The sequence below is a fragment of the Rhinolophus sinicus genome, linkage group LG15, assembly GCF_036562045.2.
Source record: "Rhinolophus sinicus isolate RSC01 linkage group LG15, ASM3656204v1, whole genome shotgun sequence".
Classification (NCBI taxonomy): domain Eukaryota; kingdom Metazoa; phylum Chordata; class Mammalia; order Chiroptera; family Rhinolophidae; genus Rhinolophus; species Rhinolophus sinicus.
The window spans coordinates 3429839-3452611 of NC_133764.1; the positions used below are offsets into that span (position 1 = coordinate 3429839).

Below are 22773 nucleotides of genomic sequence, written 5' to 3' on the forward strand. Positions count from 1 at the left end.
TGTCATTTTTATAAAAACAATAAAGATAGGACACATTTTTATATTATTAACGACTAAAAGTACTTATAAATTAATTTGTATTATACTTGATAGTTTAAATTACAAATAGGAACAATCTAAAATTTTAACCTATATAAAGTGATTATTAATTACTATTAACTTGTATTTAAATTACGCTTTCTAAAATATTTTCATAACACTGAACATTTTATGTTTCTCCTCTCTGCATTTGTTTACATCTAATACTCAGGATACAAGAGGCCTAACTTTGAGGCTGCGGGGTCTTAGAGCAAAGTTGGAGCCAGTGCCTCCTGCCTTCAACTTCATAACCATATCACACTACTTCCATCGCCAGGAATGGCAGTCACTGGTTTAGTTTACAACTATATTGGCTGAAATCCCCTTTTCTGCCATCATGTGAAATGCATGCAATAACTGATGTAAATATACTTTTTTTTTTTCACTAAAAAATAATGATCACACAATTGTTCTTGGTTAAAAAGATGAACAGCATAATAATCCAATATTAAAAGCACACACACTTCCTTTAACTTGCCAATATATACATAGGAGTACTCTCTGTAGCTAGCACCATTCTGTGACTTAGCACTCAACAGAGTAAAGATAGAATAAATATTTAAAGAATGAGTCCCACCTCTGTCTCTCTGGCTCTCCATCCACATCTTCATCAGCACTGCAGGTGGCACTGGAATCATTGTCTGACTGAGGCTCAGGCCTTTGGACATTTATTTGCTGAGCCACCACCAAATCTTCATCTCTAGGCTCCGCCTTCTCGCTGGCTCTCTCCAGGTCTCTTTCTTTGGTATCACCTTCAACTTGAGATGGATTGCTTTCTGGCACCCTCATTTCAACATCTACAGAGTCTGCTTTGGTCGTCGTGGGGAGATCAAGAACAGAAGTCACTTCAGCACTGCGCTCCTGATGTTGGATGTCCATTGGCTCTGCTGTCTCAGTAGTGACGCTGTCATTGGCCTGGGTCTGCACACTTTCATTTTCAGCTGGCTTTGTAGTTGCAAGTGCTGAGGAGGGAGATGCACTGGGAGCACTGCCAGGGGTGGGCTCAAGCTCAGACACAGGTTCAGGGTTTCCTCGAGAAGTCGCGTTTTCAGTGCTATCTTCCCTGGGCTTGACAGCTTCAACTGGTGAAGGAGAAGGAGCACTTTCTGTATCAGAACTATTTTCAGCACCTTAAAGATAATGATATAGCATAAAAATCTGATAATGAACACGTTTCAGGAGGTGACAGAAGCCATGCTTGAAAGTTGTTGTTTAGGATGAATTATACTCCTTTGATGACCTCACTGAAGTATTACCTGCCACTGAGAAAGCTAAAGTTTTCTATAGAGTATGAGAAGGAAGCACATTGTTTTGACCTTCTGAAATTAAAAGCATAAAAGTTTTTAAATGCCTGAATATAATTTACATGAGATTTGAAAAATAAAGAAAGATGGACAAAGAAAACTAAACAAAAACCATTCCCATAAATAGTTAACATTCTTGTTTGTTTCTACAATCCTTTTTCTGTGTTTTTCTTTTTACCCAAGAGAGTTGACATTCTAGAACGGCACCTTCCAATAGAAACATAATGAGAGTTACATCTGTAACTTTAAGTTTTCTGGTAGCCATATTAAAAAGTAAAGGGAAATTGGTAAAATTAACAAAATATTTTATTTAACCCAATATGTCCAAAATATTATCATTTAAACATGTAACCAATATGGAAAACTAGTAGTAAGGTATTTTACCTTTTTTGGTACTAAGTCTTCAAAATCTGATTATATTTTACATTTTTACACATCTCAATTTGGACTAGTCACACTGAAGAGCTCTATAGCCACATGTGTCTAGTAGCTACCACACTGGATAGCAAAACTCTAGAGTAATATTACATAGATGTTTAATTTAGCATTGTAACGCTGGTCTTTCTCCACATCATTTGTATCATTTTATAAATATACTTTTAATGCTTTGACATCTTCACCTAGATATCTCAAAGGAATCAATCACAAATTCAATGTCTCACACTGGACTTACACTCACTCCCAAATCAGGTTTTCTTTACTATCCAGTTTAACAAACCAGAAACCTAGGTTTCATCTTTTAAACTCTCTTCCCACTTATCCGCATATCTTGCCTAGACAAGTCTCACAGATTTTTCTCTCTAAAAATACTCCTTGAATCTATCCATTTCTGTTCAACTTCACAACTGCCACTGCTGTCCAAAAATGAATTTTCTTCTCACCTTCTACCTCACACCATTCTCTACAACAATGCCAGAATGAGCATTTTAAAAGCCAAATCTTACCAAAATTCACTCACACTCTCTTCCTCTCTCCTCCTCCCTCCCCCTTAAAACATTTCCATGAAACCTCGTTATTCTTTTTTAACTAAAATTTATTGGGGTGATAATAGTAAAATTACATAGGTTTCAAGCAAATCCTCATTACTCTTAGGATAAAGTTCCAAATTTCTGAGTATGGCCTTGTTACAAGGCCCAGGCTGGTGGGCCCCTGCCAGCCCTTCCAGCTTTATCTGGTACCTCATATTCTCTCTGTATTCCATTATCACTGGCCTCCTTTCAGTTTCCGTGAATGCCCCATGTCTTCTACCACAGACTTCATATATACCATTTACGCTTATTTAAAAGGCTCTTTCACCTACTTTTCCTTTGGATATTAGATCAAATATCACTTGCTTTAAAAAAAAAAAAATCTTCTATCATTTCCTTAACAAAGCTAAATTGTGCTACTATGGCTCTTATAACACTGGTCACAGTTACAATTTTACATTTATTCACAAGCATTTGATATCTGGCTATAAACACCATAAGGGCAGGCATCACATATTCTGCTTATCATTTAAGTCCTAGTGACAAGCACTGTGCCTGGCACACAGTAGACTCAAATATTTGCTGAAGTATAAAGTGAATGAATGGTTGTGAATACGATTTAAATTTACTTCACCTTTCCTCATTTAATCCAATTTGCCATTGTTATAAATAGTATACAGAAATGTTCACTGCAGCATTGTTTTTAGATTATTTTCTTAAAACAGACTACAAGACAACATAAAAATTTCAATCTCCCTAAAATTAATGTATATAAATTATATGTAAAATTAATACATATAAAACTACATACTTCCAATGAGAATCCCAATGGTAATAAAAATTTCTTAAACTAGATTAAACCAACTTTTAGTTTATATGAAACAGTCCCTGAGAAAATCCAAAAAAAATTATGAAAAGTACTAGACTGGAGACTTGCCTCTCCAGATATTCAAACTTACTATAAAGCCAATGTATTACAAAATGTTTGGAACTGACACAGTGACAGACGAAATAAATCAGTGGTACAAAGACAATGTCTAAGAATAGATCCTGAGGTATATGGAAAATTAATATGTATCAAAAGTGATATTTTAAATTATTGGGTAAAGAATGATTTATTTATTTAATGAACTAGATTTCTCAAAATTGGCTATTTGGAAGAAAATGTAAACCCTATCTTCCATTACACAGAAAAATAATTCCAAATGAAAGAGATTTTTTAAACTTTTAGAACATAATTTAGGATAAATGAGGATAATTTAGCTGTTTGAGGTACTGAAACAGCTGAAAAAATCAAACTAGACTCTAATGGAGCTGACATTCTAGTGTGAAACAGACAATGAACAATAAATAAAAGATATATCAGATGGTAATAAGTGCAGTGAATAAATAACAAAACTGAGGGACCAGTGGGTAAGGAGGTATTATAAAGGTAAGGTGACATTGCAATACAAGCCTAAAGAAAATGAGATAATGATCCAACAGGTACCTTTTGGGGAAGAACATTCCAAGGAGACAGATTAGCACATGTAAAAGCCCCTGAAGTGGGGGTTGCTTTGCTCGGGAACAGGAAAGAGAACAGTGTGGTTAGAACGGAGTGAACAATCACCTCACCTCTGTTAGAATGGCAATTATCAGAAAGACAAGAAATAAATACGGGCGAGAATGGGGAGAAAAGGGAACTCTTGTTCACTCTTGGTGGGAATGTAAATTGGTTCAGCCACTATAGAAAACAGCATGGAGGTTCCTCAAAAAACTTAAAAATAGAGTTACCATATGATCCAGCAACTCTACTTCTGGGTATTTATCTAAAGTAAACAAAAAAAACATAACTCGAAAAGATATATGTACTCCCATACTCACTGCAGCATTATTTTACAAGCGCCAAGACATGAAAACAACCTAAATGTCCATCAATGGATGAAAGGATAAATAAAATGTGGTGTACACACACACACACACACACAACTGGAATACTGGGGGTGACAAAAAAATGTATACACATTTTAAGAGATGTTATCTATGTATTACTTTTCAAAGTTGAATTGAATTATGGTAGCAATATGTAGTATGATGTTCGCTCAAATATTCGCGCTAATCAAATGAATGCTAGCGTCACCATGCATAAGGTAGGATGGTCAAAGAAAATGATGGAAGCACGGCTGTCACTCGAGGAGTGCAAGACCACTTTGAAGTGGAAGTACAACAATGGAGGCGTGAGTATGCAACAGAACCTCCAACACACTTAACAACTGCACATAATCGTGGTAAGTTTAAGACTCATGGTACTGTGTGAAGAAATTGAAACGGTATGCGCAGTGATACAAGGGGACACTTTGGTCAACGTTGCTCAAGCAGTAGTTCACCGTAATCAGAAGTGTCTGGACACTGATGGTAACCACTTTGAGCACCTCTTGTAATTGCAGAAGTCAAATATGACTTGTATTCATCTTTTATTATTAGTATATACTGAATACTATAATTTTAATACAGTTTTTTTCTTTCTTAAAACATGTATACATTTTTCTGTCACCCTCTGTATTATTTATTCAACCATAAAAAAGAAGGAAATCTTGCCATTTGTGACATGATGGACCTTGAGGGCATTATGCTAAGTGAAATAAGTCAGACAGAGAAGGACACACTATGATCTCACTTAAATGTGGTATCTGAAAAAAGGAAAACCAAACCAAACAAAAATAGTTAGAGAATAGATTGGTGGTTGGCAGAGGCAGGAAGTGGAGGGTGGGTGAAGTGGGTGAAGGTGGTCAACAGGTACAAAACATCCAGTTATAAAATAAGTAAGTTCTAGGGATATAATGTACAGCATAACTATAGTTAATAACACTGTGTTGTGTTATTTGAAAGTTGCTAAGAGAATAGATCTTAAAAATTCTCATCCAAAAAAAAATTGCAACTTTGTGGGGTGATGAATATTAACTAGACTTACTGTGAAGATTATGTGATGATTTGCAATGTTATATACAAATATCGAATTATGTTGTACACCTATAGCTAATATACTATCATAAGTCAGTTACATCTCAGTTAATAATAACAAAAGACTACAGTGAGCAAGCACAAAAGTGGTTGGCAAACAGGTCACAGAGATTTAGGTGGCAGTTCATGTAGGGCCTTATGAGTCAGAGTCACTCTGGCTTTTATTCTGAATGAGATGTGAAAGTACCAAGATTTGAAGTAGAAGAGAAATATGATCTTATTCACATTTTATTAGGTTTACTCTGGCTATTGCGTGGTGGGAAAAGAAATATAATGGAACAAATAGCAGCAAGCAGACCAATCAAGAGGCCACTGCAGTAGAGACAACAGTGATTGAGAAACAGGGGGGCCACAATGGAGGTAGGGAAATATGATTAGATTCTAAACAGTGCATCTAAAGAAAAGTTGACAACATTTGCTGATGGATCACATGTGGAATATGAGAGAGAGAATTGTCAAAGTATCATTTATCGACCTAAGGGAAGACTAACAGGGAAAAGTAGGTTGTGGAGGTAGGGAAATAAAAGTTTGCTTTCGATGTTAAGTTTGCAATGGCTCCTAGGTATGCAAATGGAAATATTAACTAGGCAGTTAGAGACTCGAGTTCAGATGAGTTCAAGTCTCAAAAATCAAAACAAAATGCAAACAAAAACTCAGAACAGTGCCTCACACATAGTAAGGTCTTAATATATGGTAGCAATTATCGTTAGTGAAAGATGCTACCAAAATGTTGAAAAGCAAACAAAAAGCCTGACTTCATCTTCATTTCTATGCATATAGTGGTGGGAAGTCTCAAATCCAAGGGCAAATTAACAAGCCATTTATCTTCCAAATACTAGAAGACATGTTAGTGATTATGCAGCAGATGATACCATCTGACATAAGCACTTTCAATTACTTTCTTCCTCCAAGCCACAAAAGAGTTGAAATAAGGCATAATGCTTCATCAAACACCATCCAAATATGAGTGTCTTTTATTTCTTTACCCTAAAAAAACACTTTAAAGAATGATTTAAAACAAGAGAACAAGAGCAAATCCAAATTTTGGTAAAGTTTCAGTCTTTCTGATTTAACTCTTCTAATCATGAAAGATATTCACAGCCAGATGTGTGGTTTAGGAAAACAGACACAGTAACTCTTCCCTCCAGCAACTGCTTTCATGCTTCACAGGCAATAGTTTTGCCACACAATAAACAGTTAATCTTTAGTGTCTCCTTAAGTTTGGCAATAAGAAATAAATCACAGGTCATGTAAACTGCATTGTGTACTTTCTTTTCTTTGATACTTTCCAAATAAAGTTAAGTCAAAAGGAAATGGAGATCCCACAATTCTAAAGGCAAGTTCGTTTCCCATTAATAGGAAAATATTCTGGATGTCACAACACAGCCACATGTATGAAAGAGCATGATGTGATCATACCACCCTAAACTTGATCAGACAGAAATATTATTTTTATATCTCATTCAACCTTAATTACTTCAATAACCTTATTTAAAACCTTAATAACTAAATAATCTTATCTGACAATTTAAAGAAAAGATTCATACTGAGACAAAGTCACAGGAAGAAATCTGAAGGATAAAAGTCAGTTCTGGTGCAGTTTTTGAGAATCTGTTCGCTCATGCATGGATAAGCTTTTCTGTTCTGAAATAAATGTATTTATAACAATTAGGCTTGGGCTTTGTTATAAAATTAATTGTGCACTCCCCGCCACATGTATGTTAAAGCCCTAACCCCTCAATGTGATAATATTTAAAGATAGTGCCTTTAAGGATGTAATTTAGGTTAAATTAGATCAAAAGGGTGGGGCCATAATCCAACAGGACTGGTGTCTTATGAGTAAGAAACACCAGGAGCACATGTGCACAGAAGGAAAGCCATGTGAGGACAAACTGAAAAGGCGGCCATCTGCAAGCCAGGAAAAAAGGTTCACCAGAAACCAACCTTGTCGCCACCTTGATCTTGGACTTCCAGCCTTCAGAACTGAGAAAATAAATTTCAGTTGTTTAAGGCACCCAGTCTGTGATGTTCTGTTACAGCAGCCCAAGCAGACTAACACAGACTTCATGTGCATTTGTAACCCAGGGAATACTACTAGCTAATGGCTACAAACCCATTAACATTAACAAACTCAGATGAACTCTTTAGAAGTACCATGAACTTCAATTACTTGCAGCACTCTTATACTACCCCAGGGTGACTTTGCTCCAATATTCTCTTTACTCTCATATCACTGGACTCACTTTTCACAAAATAGCACAGAAAAAAGTTACTTATTATTCAAATCTGAAACCCATTTCAAGTCAAATTTTAAGTTTAAAAGCCAACAAGAACAACTTGTAAGAAAAAAAACTATTTCTAAAACTGCTGGAAGGTGTAGAACTTCTGAGCTTAAAAACATAAGAGTCTACAAAGGAAAATATAAATAGCTCTAATTACATACAAAGTTTAAACTATGCTAATTTAAAGATAAAACAAGGAAAAAAAGGGAATGAGATGGAGAAAATATATGCACATACCAAAAAAAAAACCGAACATGTTTAAGATATAATATATAAAGAACTACTAAAATCATTGTGAAAATCCTCATTTCAGAAGCAATCAATTTACAAAAGAAATCCACAGAAATTTTAATAATCATGTAAACTAAAAGAACTGTTACTTTTTTTTTCTTTAACTAGTAAAACACAAGAAAATATTTACTTTCTCAGGAAGTTGTCATTAATTTGTTCAAGTGACAAAAAGGATTTTATTTATTTTCCTAAGTTTCTTGAGTTGACATTTTTTTCTACAGGGGCTTTTAGGGTCATTAAGTCTTTTTATATGTAAACAAATGAAATAAACTCAATACAATAAAATAAAGAGGGAAAGGTAATTGATGATACCAACTGAACAAATAAATGTGACAACAATGCAGACACACAGACATTTTATTGATGTTGGCACATAAGTAAATGGGACTGCTCTCCAGACGTTCTGGTTGTAGCACTTGGACCATTTCAGGTGCTAAATAAATAAATATTTATTGGTTGGACTAATAAATACATTATATTCAAGTTTAAAATCTCTATGCCATGAAAACACTGATAAACTATTTCCTTAATGAAGCAATTCCTGAATAGTGAAATGACTAAGCTAAAAATTACACATTTGGGCTGGCAGAAGTCACAACTAAATTCAAGATTTTGAGATACCTTCACTGTCTTCTGGATTTTCTTCTTCATTGGAGGCTTCAATATCTTCATCCTCCTGAGCAGAAACAGTGGAAGCTACACTCTCACATTGAGACACATCTCGCTCTTCACGAGGTTTTCGTGAAGTCTAGAGAAGTGAAAAATACTAAAATAAGTTATTTATGATTTAAATAACTAAAAGGAAACAAACCTTTTCATATCTGAAACAACACAGAACACTAATACACACACAAATACTAAACAAGACGACTGTGCATCTGACTGCTCTTCTGGTTAAAGTGCAGTTATCTCTAGGTAACCACTAACATCTTTTGTGTAGATGACTCACTTTCATTAAAGTAAACGCAAGTTGTATCTGTGTTCTACTTGCCACTTATACATGTACAAATAGCCAAAAATCACAAAACTCCTGCTCTTCTCCCCCTCCAAATAATGTATTTTAAACATATACATTTATTTCCTAATAAAAATAACATGTGTTGAATGTGGAATCTTCACATGCAGTAATCTATTAGAGCTCCATTTTTTCACTATATATCATACTAGTTAATCTTAATGTAATAATTCAAATACACAGAAATATAACACCTATATATATATATTCCACTGAGTTTTAACAGATATCAGACATTTGTCATGTTTTCCTGAGCTCTTTTTTAAAAAGATAAAACACTCTAGACCAACAATTGAAGCTTGCTGTCCCTATTATTTCCATTGTAATTGAAAAGATCAGAATATGAAGTTTTAAAGATATTTGTGATGGCTAATGTTACATGTCAACTTGGCTGGGCCACAGTACCCAGATATTTGGTCAAAAGTGATCCTGGATGTTCTTCTGTACAGCTGTTTTTTTCAATGAGATGGACAATTAAATCAATAGGATTCTAAGTAAAGCAGATTATCCTCCATTAATGTGGATGAGGTGAGCATCATCCAATCAACTGAAAGCCTTAAAAGAACTAAGACTGATGGCTGCCTGTCCCCTAACCCCCAATACACACACACACACACACACACACACAGCAAGAAGGAAATCTGCCAGCAGACAGCCTTTGTACTCCAACTGCAACTCTTCCTTGAGTCTCCAGCCTGTCACCCTAACCCATCAGATTATGGATTTGCCACGCCTCCAAATTCACATAAGCCAATTTCTTAAATCAATTTCAACCCACACACATACCACCACCACCCCCCACCCCTATTGGTTCTGTTTCTCTAGAGCACCCTAATCTGTTTCTCTAGAGCACCCTAATACAATGTTTAGCTTTTTAAAACATGTCTGATTCATTCTTTACTTTTCTCCCAAAACATTTCAGATAGTATGTGAAGTCAAGTCTCTCGTCAGTAGGCTTTTTGTTGGTGTTTTCTTTCCTTTATGTTTTAGTTGCTACGCCACATTTTTAACTCTTGCATACTTATTTTTAACCTAAATGCTTTTTTGTGTATAACTTTTTAAATCAATGTTATACTACATATTCTCTTATTATAAGTTCAAATCTTAATCAGTTTAAGTATCTGCCCTTTTATTACCTAGTCTATCATTCTTAATGATTCTCAAACTTTTTGGTCTAAGGATATAACGCTCTTAAAAAGTATTCAAAACCCTACAGAGTTTTTGTTCTTAAGATATAAAGACAGATATTTACTGTAGTAGAAATTAAAACGGAGAAACATTTAAACTATTAATTCATTTAAAAATAATAAACCCATTATATGTCAACATAAAGAACGTATTTTTTAATAAAAAACTAACTACTTTCTGAAACAAAAAAATAACTTAGTGAAAAAATAGCATTGTTTTATGTGTTTGGAAATCTCTTTAATATCTGCCTTAATAGAAAATACCACAATTCTCAAACATGATTCTGAATGTAGTCAAATCTGTGGAGAATACTGTTTTGATTGAAGTACATAAAAATAAATAAATAAATAAAAATCTGGCCTCACAGAGATATGTAGTTAGAAAACAAGAGCATATTTTAATAGTCGTTTTGGATGACTGTGAATATTATTCTTTGATACTGTACCAAAACGCAGCAAGTAGTCGTTTCTTAGCAGTTAGCTGCAATGTGAAAGCTGAAACCATATCAATAAATTTTTTGTACTCTATTAAAATTCATTCATCTATCTTGCACTTGGGTGTACTAAAAAACACTTTATGAATCTTTCAGTCATACATGACATCTACTGTGACATCATAAATTAGTCTCACTTGGAAACTACTGAGTAACAGATTTTTTAAATTAAAAATATCACATTACTTATTACCACTGATATCATCAGAAAAGTCTTTGAGTACTGGAAAGATGTTAAGTTCATGGTTAGGGATACACATTTTCCAAAATTCTAATTTTTAATTAAAAGCTAAGAATTTAAAAGTGGCAACATATAATATTGGTTTTCTTTGAAAGAATGTCTGCCAAATACCTAAGTCTGAAAAACCAGTCCGTCTGGCATTCTTTTCAAATAAAAATCATATTTCATGAAAAAAGAGAGGCAAGTTCAGCTTGGCACTCAATTTCAAAAGTGCTTTTCCTTGAAAGAGTCATCATACTTTGGTAGGGAGAAGAAGTACTTTACACACACTTTATTTCATCATAGACATGTACTCAAGGGTCAAGATTTAGTAAAACTAATTTTTATTGCTTTATTAAGGACATTCTTAAGTGAAACTGGCTTTTTTTAAATTGCAAATGCTTGGAGATAAATACTATACTGAGTACTTAGCACAGCAGTGTCCCCTACCATGACTCATGCTGAGGCTCCAGCAATTCTCACTCAGAACTGCTTTGACAACATCAATGCAAATGTCAATAGAGTGGAAAAAATAACATATTAAGATTTTATGAAAATAGTTTTGACTTCATGGAACCCTCAAAGAGCTCTGTGGACTTTGAGAACACTGAAACTTCCTTGTTCAGGAATTTTCAGTAATCTGATACTTCCTAGTTTTTAATATTTATCCCACGGAATCTTTCTCTCTGAGAAAATGTTTTGCAATATGCCAAATCAACACATTCAACATGGTCAAGAGCACTCCAAATAAAGTTTTCAATTCAAACTTCAAAATGCTTCTATTTTTCAAATCCAATGTATAGTCATCCAAACTACTGAATTTCCACTACTACTAACAGAAATTTTACTCCTTGAGCAATAGTCAACTTGCGCCAAGAAACTAGCTATCTTTTACAGATAAATGTAATAAATAAAACTACAAGATACAAAAAAGTTTCAAAACCTATTCTTTCAAGCTCAACAAACTGTAAGTGAAAAACAATAAGTAAAAGATTCACCATTCCTGATATACTCACTTTCTGTTTATGCTGCTGCAAAAGGTTGTCAAGATTGTGTCGCCGTTTATAGTTAAAATAGAAGTTTTTACATTGAGCTTCACTTTTAGTTCCCACCATTTTGGCAATCGCTGCCCAGTTACGACCATGTTCTACTAGACCTATATTTTAAAAATAGACCAAATGTTAACTGAACAGTAACCTGATAAAGAAAACAAGAGAATACAATCAACTTAATCACTATATTCACAAACATCAACACTAAAAATGTGTTTCCAATTATTTATTGATGTACTTCAATATTTACTGAAATATGTATTGTATTGACACAAAACTTTTTTAACAGTTCTATTTTTCCACCCAAATTTAAAACATGCTCATTAAGAAAAGGGCTCAACCTTATCTTTATGTATCTCCTAGAGGGCTAGGACAATATTGGACACATAGTAATCGCTCAAACACTTGCTACCTCAGTGAATAAGTACTTCTAAATCTTTGGAAACAGTAAAACAATATAAAGTTAATAAGGTAATCAAATATAAATGATTAACATAACGTAAAAATATACATAAGACTCAGCATGACTTAGTCAATTCACAGTCAATGAATGACCTCAAAAAAATTAACCAGCTTTAAAAAACCTGTTATACTAATACAATGCATAACAGAAAACTATCCCATCTGACACTTTTTAAATCAAATAATACATATACGCACGCATGCACACACACCCACACACAAATACATGTGTGCAAGGAATATGTATATATAAATGCATATATGAGGTATGACCAAAAAATATGGTGAATGTTTAAATTTGTTTAAAAAAATTATTACAGTGGAAGACACATTACCATTAATCCCCCTCGCTTTAACACACTTATCCCTTCGTTCTTGCCACTTTCTGAAGCAGTTCTGGAAGTCCTCTTTCGTGAGTGTCTTTAGTTGCGCTGCCATGGCTGCCTCGATGTCCTGAAACCATTCAAAATGTTTACCTTTCATGTCATTTTGACTTTGGGGAAGAGCCAGAAGTCGTAAGATGTCAGATGCGGTGAATAAGGTGGATGTGGACATACCGTAATGTTTTAATTTGACAGAAATTGCCGCACCAGAAGCAATGTGTGACACAGCCTTTCTGTTGTGATCAAAAACTATGGTAAATGCTGCTGCCGAGTGCCATCCAACGGAAAAGCAGGGATCTTCATTACGGGAAGCAGTGAGCCAAACCTTAGTAACAGTATGTGACAAGTTTCAACTTGTTTGGTGCAGTCAGTCAGGTGTGAGCTACGGTTGAGAGGTGTGTTTAAAAGTGTGCTGTAATCATCCTCCATCATGACAACGTTCTGTGTCACACACCGCTTCTGGTAAACAGCAATTTCTGTCAAATAAAAACATTACAGTGTGTCCTCATCCACCTTATTCACCAGATCTGGCACCATGCCACTTCTGGCTCTTCACCAAACACAAAATGATCAGGGTATCAAGGTAGCCACGACAGCACAATTAAAGACATTCATGAAAGAGGACTTCCAGAACTGCTTCAGAAAGCAGCAAGAACAATGATGGGATAAGTGTGTTTAAAGCGATGGGGAGTATTTTGAGGGGCATTAATGGCAATGTGTCTTACTATAATAAATATTTTTAATTTAAACATTCACCGTATTTTTTTATCACACCTTGTATATCTATCTACCTGGGAAAAGATCACTATATAAGATAGCTAATATCTACTTACTTCACCATGACATTTTGATGATCAAATGAGAATAAATGTGAATCTTTTTAAAACTTATACATGTAATCATGAGAAGTCATAGATTTTTTAATCACGGCAAACTTCAAATGAAAGACAGAATACTTTAGGCTGCTGTATCTTTGGTAAAGTTGTTTTATATGAATCTTAAATGTATCACTCATTACCTGATAAATAGAAAGTAAATCTGAAATATGTCACTAAAAGGTCAAGCTATTTATAATAATTTCTCTCTAGAACTACAAGTTAAATACTTAACTCCCACGAGAGTTGACTAATCTTTCTAAAATTATTTTATTTAAAAAGTAAACTATTCTTTTATAAACAAATTATTTATCCTACTAGAATTTTTAGTTCAATTTTACACTACATTAATAAGCAACAACAGAAAAATACAAGATCCGTCATGTTTCCAAATAAGATCAAGGTCACCTAGCTATGAAAGTGGCAGAGACAGGATTCAAACTCTTGTCTGTCTCGCTACAAAGTTCATGCTCTCCCCTCTGAATCGCAGTGCAATTTCCTAGTAGTTTATAATCAAATGCCTTACCAAATGAAAACTGCGAGAGTATTTACCATTCTATTAAATGCAACTTGTAAATAATAGAAATATAGACTTTTAATATCAAAATACCTTCCAAAACAAGTCTAATAGCATTTAATCACAACTATTCTGAAAAAGTGAAAACAGCTTGCTGTTGCTCTCTAATAAGATGACATTCAAAATAAACTGCAGAGAAAATCTTAATCCCTCAAAAGTGGGCCTCTTAAACAAGACACACTTGGGGTACCTTATAAGATACCACACCGTCAAAAAACAAACAAGCAAACAAACAAACAAAAACTCTTTAAGTTTACTTCTAAATTCTACTTATCATTGTGGAAGAACATTCTTTTTAATTAAAAAAAAATTAGCTCTATCTCACTCATGAATAATAACGCTAAAAACAAAAAAAACCTGAACTACAGGTAACCCCTGTATAACAAGGCACTTCCACAACATGGTTTCGCTCTAACATGGTTCGAGAATTGGGGAAAACCCTCGTACAACATGGCATCCTAAAACATGGTTTTGCTCTAACACAGTTTGAGAATTAGAGAAATCCCTGAACAACATGGAGCGTAATAAGAGCTTTTTATACCAAAAGATATCTCATTTGAAATTTTTCATTCGAGCGTGGATATTGCATCAGATTTGACTGCATTATTTTAAAATTTATCAGAATTTTAAATCCATTTTGTTCATGGAGTATTAAGTTCAGAGGATGAAGCTATCTTGTCAAAAAGAAAACGCCCTGAGTTAATGGTGCTTAGTAGTGATTGTTAGGTAATATTTAACAGTGATGACAAAGAAAACATTATGTAACACATATTAATGTTACACTTTTGGTGAAAATCGCTTTAATAAAGATTATTTCTCTTAATTACAAAAATATAATAGTACATTTTTAAAATTTTTGGAAACTAACGCCCTTTTTTGTATTAGTGCTTTGTTTCATATAACACAGATTCGCGTAACAGCATTTTTTTAGAACCTAACAACCATGTTAGACAGGTGTTACCCGTACTATCACTTACCTTTTTTAGCAACTTCCATTTCTTCTTCTGTCCATCGAGAGGTTTCTACAGGCTCTGTAGAAACTAAAATAAAGAGAGAGAACTCAATAAGGCAGAGAAATACTAACTTAAATCTTTCACTCATAGATTATAATGCATAAACCTTCTAATCTGTAACCTATTTATCTGACATAAGCCTATTTAAAGCATTTGGTAAAAGAAACTATAGAAATCGGATGGTATCTGCCTCTTCCCCCATCAAACTAGAGGAGAAAATTCAACATCTCTCAGTGTTATGATGTTTCTTAATGTTCTTTAAAGTTCCATCCATATCTACATGTTTGAACACTGTTAGTTTATTTTCTCAGAAGTCCCCCCTCACTCAGTGCCTTCCCACTAATTAGAGTTCATCCTATTTCTCCTGAAGTGTCAAAGGAAGAACCAGCACTCCACCTTCCGGTCCAGGCACAGTTCTCTCCTGTTACCTGAACCTCCATGTCCTCCTAACACTTGGAGGCTCTTATGCTCATCCTCAGTAGATCATCAACACTTTCTCTTTTACTTTAGAAAGAAAATTGAGACTATCAGGCCTGAAATGAGCTCCTGCTATATTCCCCTTCTCAATTAATAGTATTACCATCTGCCCAGTCACTCAAATTATTAACAGGATCTTCAGACTAATTTTTTAATGCTTCCTGCCATTTACCACTCACATCCAATGATGTGTGTCAATTCTAATCTCCTGAATCCATCCCCTCCTTGCCTGGGCCACTGTAGGTATAATGATGCCCTTGTAGCTGGTCCCTCTTCCTCCACCCATTATTGTTCTAACTTGACCTCCACAGCCGTCACCAGAATTATCTTTCTAAATACCAATCTAACAAAAGCACTCCTTTTTCAAAACTTGTAAGCTCCTCATTTTGTAAGCAAAGCAGGATATAGTTCATACAAGGTCCATCATAATCTGCCCCCATCTGCCTGTCTAGTTATTTCCCTCACATCAATTCTTGCCATTCCCAGAACTTGTATTTTCTTTCATATTCAATGTTAAAGTAAAACTGGTACTGCTAAACCACCAGTGGTGACACTCATCATTAACATAATCCCTTTATAAACTGAGAAAATACTTAGTAAGAGAGAAAAATGCTTGGACTCTTAGACCCAACATTTCTTTGTCTAAGAATTTATTCCCATAACACACAATTCAACAGAAAGAAAATGCTATGTAAATAAAGATTTTTATTTTTTTTTAACTACAGTGCTATCTGTATTAGGTTAAAGGGTGTGGAGGAGATAGCCTAATCATTCAGCAATAGGGAATGGCACAGGAAATTGTGCCTCAGAGAACAACACAATGCCAACATTTCACAGCCATCAACAAGTAAAAATGGAGGTCACTTAGAAACTAGAAAATATTCATGATATTTGCCAAGTTAAAACGTAAGAAAACAAAGTAGCATGTACACTAGGATGATAAATAAAAACAGCTGCATTAGGGTAGCAAGACTGGGGCTGTAATTCTTTTTCAAAAAAGTTTCGTATTCAAGTTTAAAAAATGTCAAGGCCAGACTTTCATATTATTTCTAAGCTGCCAATATCAGAGGTCCCTCCTGCCCTACCCTAGCACTGAAACAGACAGAATCCCAAACAAAACTGGCCTGTTCACTCCAATCTGTGCACTCACTGGGTTCGGGTGGTGGTGGCAGAGGTGGTGGGGGCTCCTCAGTGGCCGCTGCAGCTGCAGCACTGGCCGCAGCAGCTTCACTTGTCATGGACCTGGTGATCCGGCCCTTTCTGCGACCCTGACTATTGGCGGTCTTTCGACCCCGGGGGATGACCTGCTCCCTCTCCTCAATTTCTTCGGCTGTACCTTCTGTCTTGTCCTTTTCCTTGGTATTTTCTCTGGAAATAAAGCAAATGAAAATTTTGTGAGGTGTAAAAGATACACATATGAAAGACAGTAGCTTTGAAAATTCTTTAAATAGAAATTGAATAAAACTACCCAATCCCCCAATTACTAAAATAAAATTTATAAAAAATTCTGTCATGCCCCAATTTTGAGTAGCTTTGACTCAACTTAAGACATTTCACAAAGGCCTGTTTTATTTTTATTTGTTAATGGACTTGAAATTAAACACATTTCAAATGACCTGACTTGGATACAAGAACACTCTCTCAGGATGAAACAAATGGCAGCAGAAAACCCCCTAGATCTGCAATCCCGAGGCAGTGGGATACACCAAAAGGCAGGAGTCCTGGATTTCTGGCCTTTGCTCCAAGTTTTCTCCTCAGTGAAATGAAGAAACTGAAACAGATGCTCTCCATGAGACATGCCCTTTCTGTGGTAATAATCTACAATAGTGTTTTATTAAAGCAGGTTCAGTATTTTCAACCACCTCCAATACAATTATGTGCAAATGGTATTATGGCCTAGTGGTTAGGAAAATGGCCTCTGGAACCAGGCTGCCTGGGTTGGTACCAGACAGAGCTCTATGATTTACTAGCCATGTGATGACCTTGGACAAGCACCCTTACCTCCAAGAACCTCGGTTTTTCTCATCTGTAAAATAAGGTTGATAATAATAGCACATTTCACAGGGCTGTTGTGAGAATTAAAGAAGGTAGTTTACATACGATGCTCATAACATTGCCTGGAACATAGTAAGCACCATAGGTGGTTGCTACTATTAAGGCTAAACCTCCTTCAGACTATAAAGTGCTTATCATAGTCTCAGGCACTTAAGAAAAACTCAGTAAATGGTCCTTATAATAATACAGGAAAACCATTCTCTGTACTTCTTATCTCCCACAGTTGTTATATTTAAAAGTGAGGTGCTTAATTCACAATTTTGCAAAAACAAATAAATGGTAATATTCAAAGACTCAACTATTCTTGCTTAATAGAAGGTGATTTTTTTTTTTAACCTACTTCAAGTAAAGACCTATTATGGTTTACCAAGTTAATTTTTTCCCCAAAATAGAAAAAATGCTTCAAGAATAATTATTTCCCCTGCAGTTCTAAATTATCCTTGAACTTACCATGTAGCTTTCTCCCTTCACTTCTTTATTCCCTTACCAATCTGGCTACTACTACAGCTTCTTATTAGAGGTTTTGTCAAAAGACACTGACTTAACTGCAAAATGAAATGACCTCTTCTCAATTCTTGTTGTATTATCCCTTCTGCTGCAACTGACACTGTGGATAATTCTCTTAGCTTTTAGGATTTCACTTTCCTAATATCCCTACTGCTATCCTGGCTCTCCTGGGTTTTGCTTTTTTCCCCTCATCCTTTAAGATAGGGATTACAAGGCTCACTCTGGTCTTAAAGCTTTGTGAGGGTACCCATTCGCATCCACTCTACTATACACATACCCCGTCTCCTAAATTTCCTAAGATCCAGATTTGTCTTCCCAATTGACTGCTGAAATAATCACCTGGATTTTCCATCAATATCGAAAATATCCTCATCCTCACCACCGTTTCTTGCTCCATCTCACTCTCTAATCATTTGTTAAGAGTACTTACTAGGTTCAGAATCACTCAGGTTTACAGATGTAACATTTTTAACTCTTTCCCTTTTTCTTTACTTCCTGTATGTACTCTAATGCCAAATTTTGGTTATTTCATATCAGTATTATTTCTTCCACTAACTCACCATCTCTATTTCTATTACCACTGTACTTATTCAGTGCCTTAGCACCCTAATCCCAATCTTTTATAACAGCCTCCTGACTCATATATCTCTAATCCATCTATTTACACTGCAAATGGATCAGTATTCTAGCAGAACAACTTTGGTGACAAACCATTCCATCCATTCTAACCTCTACCTATTCCCAAACAGACCCACACAGCCTTCTGAATGAAATCTACTGTTTTAGCTTTCATTAAGCCTTTATCTAATCTAACCCTAATCTATTTTCCACATTGCTCCTTCAGGCATTCTATGTTCCAGTCTAATGAGACCATATCTATTCATGCTGTTTCCTTAATTCTATCCACATTAGCCACTATCTCCTGCAAAAATTCCTGCAAATTATCCAGAAAAAAAGTAAACCTCAACTGTTTCTCAATCTTCCAATATACTTTACTGGTTCTGCTAGATTCTTCCAGGCTTTTTTCTTTTCCTTAAATAGTACTTGTATCTTGCCTAATTTTCCCCTATTAGATCATAAACTACCTTGGAACAGTGGATATCTTATGTATTTTTGCATCTTCCATAAGATCTATCTCATTTATTGTTAAATAAATTAGAGATTTTAAGAAAACAGTAAAATGAAAATATGGTAGTTTCATATGAGCAGAACCACTGACCATGTGGGAATATAAATATTATACCTGAACAGCCAAAAAAAAAAATGCGTTAAATAGGTATCTTCCTACCCAAAACAATATACAGATTTAATGCAATCTAATCTCCATCAAAATCCCAATGGCATTTTTAAAAAATAAATAGAACAAAAAATTCACCAGATTTGTATGGAACCACAAAAGACCCCAATAGTCAAAGCAATCCTAAAAAAAAAAAAGGTTGGAGGTATTACACACAAGTGTGTAATTATATACTACAAAGCAACACTATTCCAAACAGCATGGTATTGGAAGAAAAACAGACACACAGACCAACAGAATAGAACTGAGAACCCAGAAATAAACCTACATATATATTGGCAGATAATTTTCGACACAGGAGACAAAAACATACAACGGAGAAAAGAAAGCCTCTTCAATAAATGGTCCTGGGAAAACTGGAAAGCCATGTGCAAAAGGATGAAACTAGACTGCTGTTACCATGTACCAAAATTAACTCAAAATGGATCTAAGACCTGAAACAATAAATTGCATAGAAGAAAGCATTGGATACTAAATTTAAGGAACTTGGGTTCAGAGAGGAATTTATGAATTTGAATCCTCAAAGACAAGAGAAGAAAAAGCAAAAATACTTTGGCCGCCAGGGGGCGGGAGCGGGCGGCACCGGTGTCCACGGTGGTCCGGCTGGGGCCAACACCGCAGAGAGGTGCCCGGGGCGGCTCTCTGGACCGCGCCCCGGGCCGCTCGACGCCTGTGTTGGCAGCCGGCCCAGCCATACGGGGTGGAAAAAGTTACGGGGCATCAGGGCGACAACCGCCATGGCGCTGCCTGCTGGCCGTGTCAGTCCTGCTAGGACTTAAAGGAGAAGAAGGAAGTTGTGGAGGAGGCAGTAAATGGAAGAGACGCATCTGCTAACGGGAATGCTAATGAGGAAAATGGGGAGCAGGAGGCTGACAATGAGGTAGATGAAGAAGAGGAAGAGGGAGGAGAGGAGAGGAGAGGAGAGGAGAGGAGGAGGAGGAGGAGGAGGAGGAGGAGGGTGATGGTGAGGAAGAGGATGAAGATGAGGAGGCTGAGGCAACTACGGCAAGCGGGCAGCTGAAGATGATGAGGATGACGATGTTGACACCAAGAAGCAGAAGACTGATGAAGATGACTAGACAGCAAAAAAAGGAAAAGTTAAACTTAAAAATAAAAAAGGCCGCCGTGACCTATTCACCTTCCACTTCCGGTCTCAGAATCTAAACGTGGTCACCTTCGAGTAGAGAGTCCCGCCCGCCTGCCCGCCCACCACGGGCAGTGCCACCCGCAGATGATGACACGCTCTCCACCACCCAACCAAAACCACAACGTGAATTTGCAACAGGGGAGGAAAAAAGAACCAAAACTTCCAAGGCCCTGCTTTTTTTCTTAAAAGTACTTTAAAAAGGAAAATTTGTTTGTATATTTTATTTACATTTTATTTTATATTTTTGTACATATTGTTAGGGGCCAGCCATTTTTAATGATCTCGTGATGACCAAACCAGCCTTTGGAGCATTCTGTGTCCTACTTCTGACTTTACTTGTGGTGTGACCATGTTCATTATAATCTCAAAGGAGAAAAAAAACCTTGTAAAAAAAGCAAAAACAACAACAAAAAAACAATCTTATTCCGAGCATTCCAGTAACTTTTTTTGTGTATGTACTTAGCTGTACTATAAGTAGTAGGTTTGTATGAGATGGTTAAAAAGGCCAAAGATAAAAGGTTTCTTTTTTTCCTTTTTTTGTCTATAAAGTTGCTGTTTATTTTTTGGGGCCTGTTTGATGTATGTGTGAAACAATATTGTCCAACAATAAACCGGAATTTTATTTTGCTGAGTTGTTCTAACAAAAAAAAAGAAAAAGAAAAAAAAAATGAATGGGACTATATCAAACTAGAAAGCTTTTGCACAACAAAAGAAACCATCAACAAAACAAAGGAGAAACCAACCAAATGGGAGAATATATTATACGTGCAAACAGTACCTTTGATAAGGGGCTAATATTCAAAACATATACAGAACTCAACAACTCAACAACAAAAAACAAACAATCCAATTAAAAAATTGACAGAAAACCTGAACAGACACTTTTCCCAAGACACACAAATGGCCAACAAATATATTTAAAAAAATGCTCAACTTCACACTATTAGGGAAACGCAAATCAAAACGACAATGAGATATCACCTCACACCTATTAGAATGGCTAGTATCAACAAGACAAGTAAGAACAAGTGTTGGAGAGGTTGTAGAGAAAAAGAAACCCTCATACTCTACTGGAGGGAATGTAGATTGGTACAGCCACTACGGGAAATGTATGGAGGTTCCTCAAAAAATTAAGAATAGAATTACCATATGACCTAGCAATCCTTCTTCTGGGTATCTACCCAAAAAATCTGAAAACATTTATTCATAAAGAATAATACTCCAATGTTCATTACAGCATTATTCATGGTGGCCAAGACATGGAAACAACCAATGTCCTTCAATAGATGATTGGATAAAGAAGATGTAGTATATATACCGCATTTCTCAGAAAATAAGACCAGGTCTCATATTAATTTTTATTTCAAAAGACGCATTAGGGCTTATGTTCAGGGGATGTCATCCTGAAAAATCATGCTAGGACTTATTTTCCGGTTAGGTCTTATTTTCAGGGAAACATGGTATATACAATGGATTATTACTCAACCATAAGAAAGAATGAAATAAATACTGCCATTTGCAACAACATGGATGGATCTTGAGATTATCAAGCTAAAAGAAGTTAAGTCAGACAGGAAAAGTTGAGAATCATATGACTTCACCCATATATGGGATATAAAACTGAAAGCAACAAACGAACAAGACAAACAAACAAAAAAATCATAGACAGACAAGTTTAGTGGTTGTAAGAGGTTAAGGATGGAGTGGAGGGTAGTAGAAGAGGGTAAACGGGGGGGTCAAACATGGTGATGGAAGGAGAACTGACTGGGTAGTGAACACACAATGCAATATATAGATGATGTACTACAGAAATATACACTTGAAACCTATGTAATTTTACCAACCAATGTCACCCCAATAAATTTAATAAAGATTTAAAGAAATTGTCAATACAAAAAAAAATAGAAATCTTACTAAAGTAGACTATTAGAATGGCATGAGTATCCAACGCTCTTAAAAAGATGTCCAATGATTAAGTCAGCTTTAGTTGCCAGATATACCTTCAGTATTTCTAAGAGGATTACAGAAATGATGCAATAAATATTAAAAAGGAACGAACTACTGTGACATGCATTATGTATGGATCTCA

At 35.5% G+C, this 22773-nt stretch overlaps 1 protein-coding gene across 17 annotated transcripts in view; it reads right to left on the bottom strand.

Moving 5' to 3' along the window:
• NCOR1 (nuclear receptor corepressor 1) overlaps nt 1-22773 on the bottom strand; it is a 169092-nt gene that overhangs the window by 59163 nt on the left and 87156 nt on the right. For 14 of the 17 annotated variants that reach the window (XM_074320229.1, XM_019757394.2, XM_019757397.2 and 11 more), the window contains 5 exons: nt 16829-17046; nt 15166-15228; nt 11856-11995; nt 8545-8671; nt 656-1208 (listed from right to left, as the gene is read on the bottom strand). In XM_074320229.1, coding sequence (XP_074176330.1) covers nt 656-1208; nt 8545-8671; nt 11856-11995; nt 15166-15228; nt 16829-17046 — 1101 coding nt within the window. The remainder of the gene's footprint in view (nt 1-655; nt 1209-8544; nt 8672-11855; nt 11996-15165; nt 15229-16828; nt 17047-22773) is intronic. The other 3 variants (XM_019757395.2, XM_074320236.1, XM_019757392.2) reach the window with 1 other exon arrangement.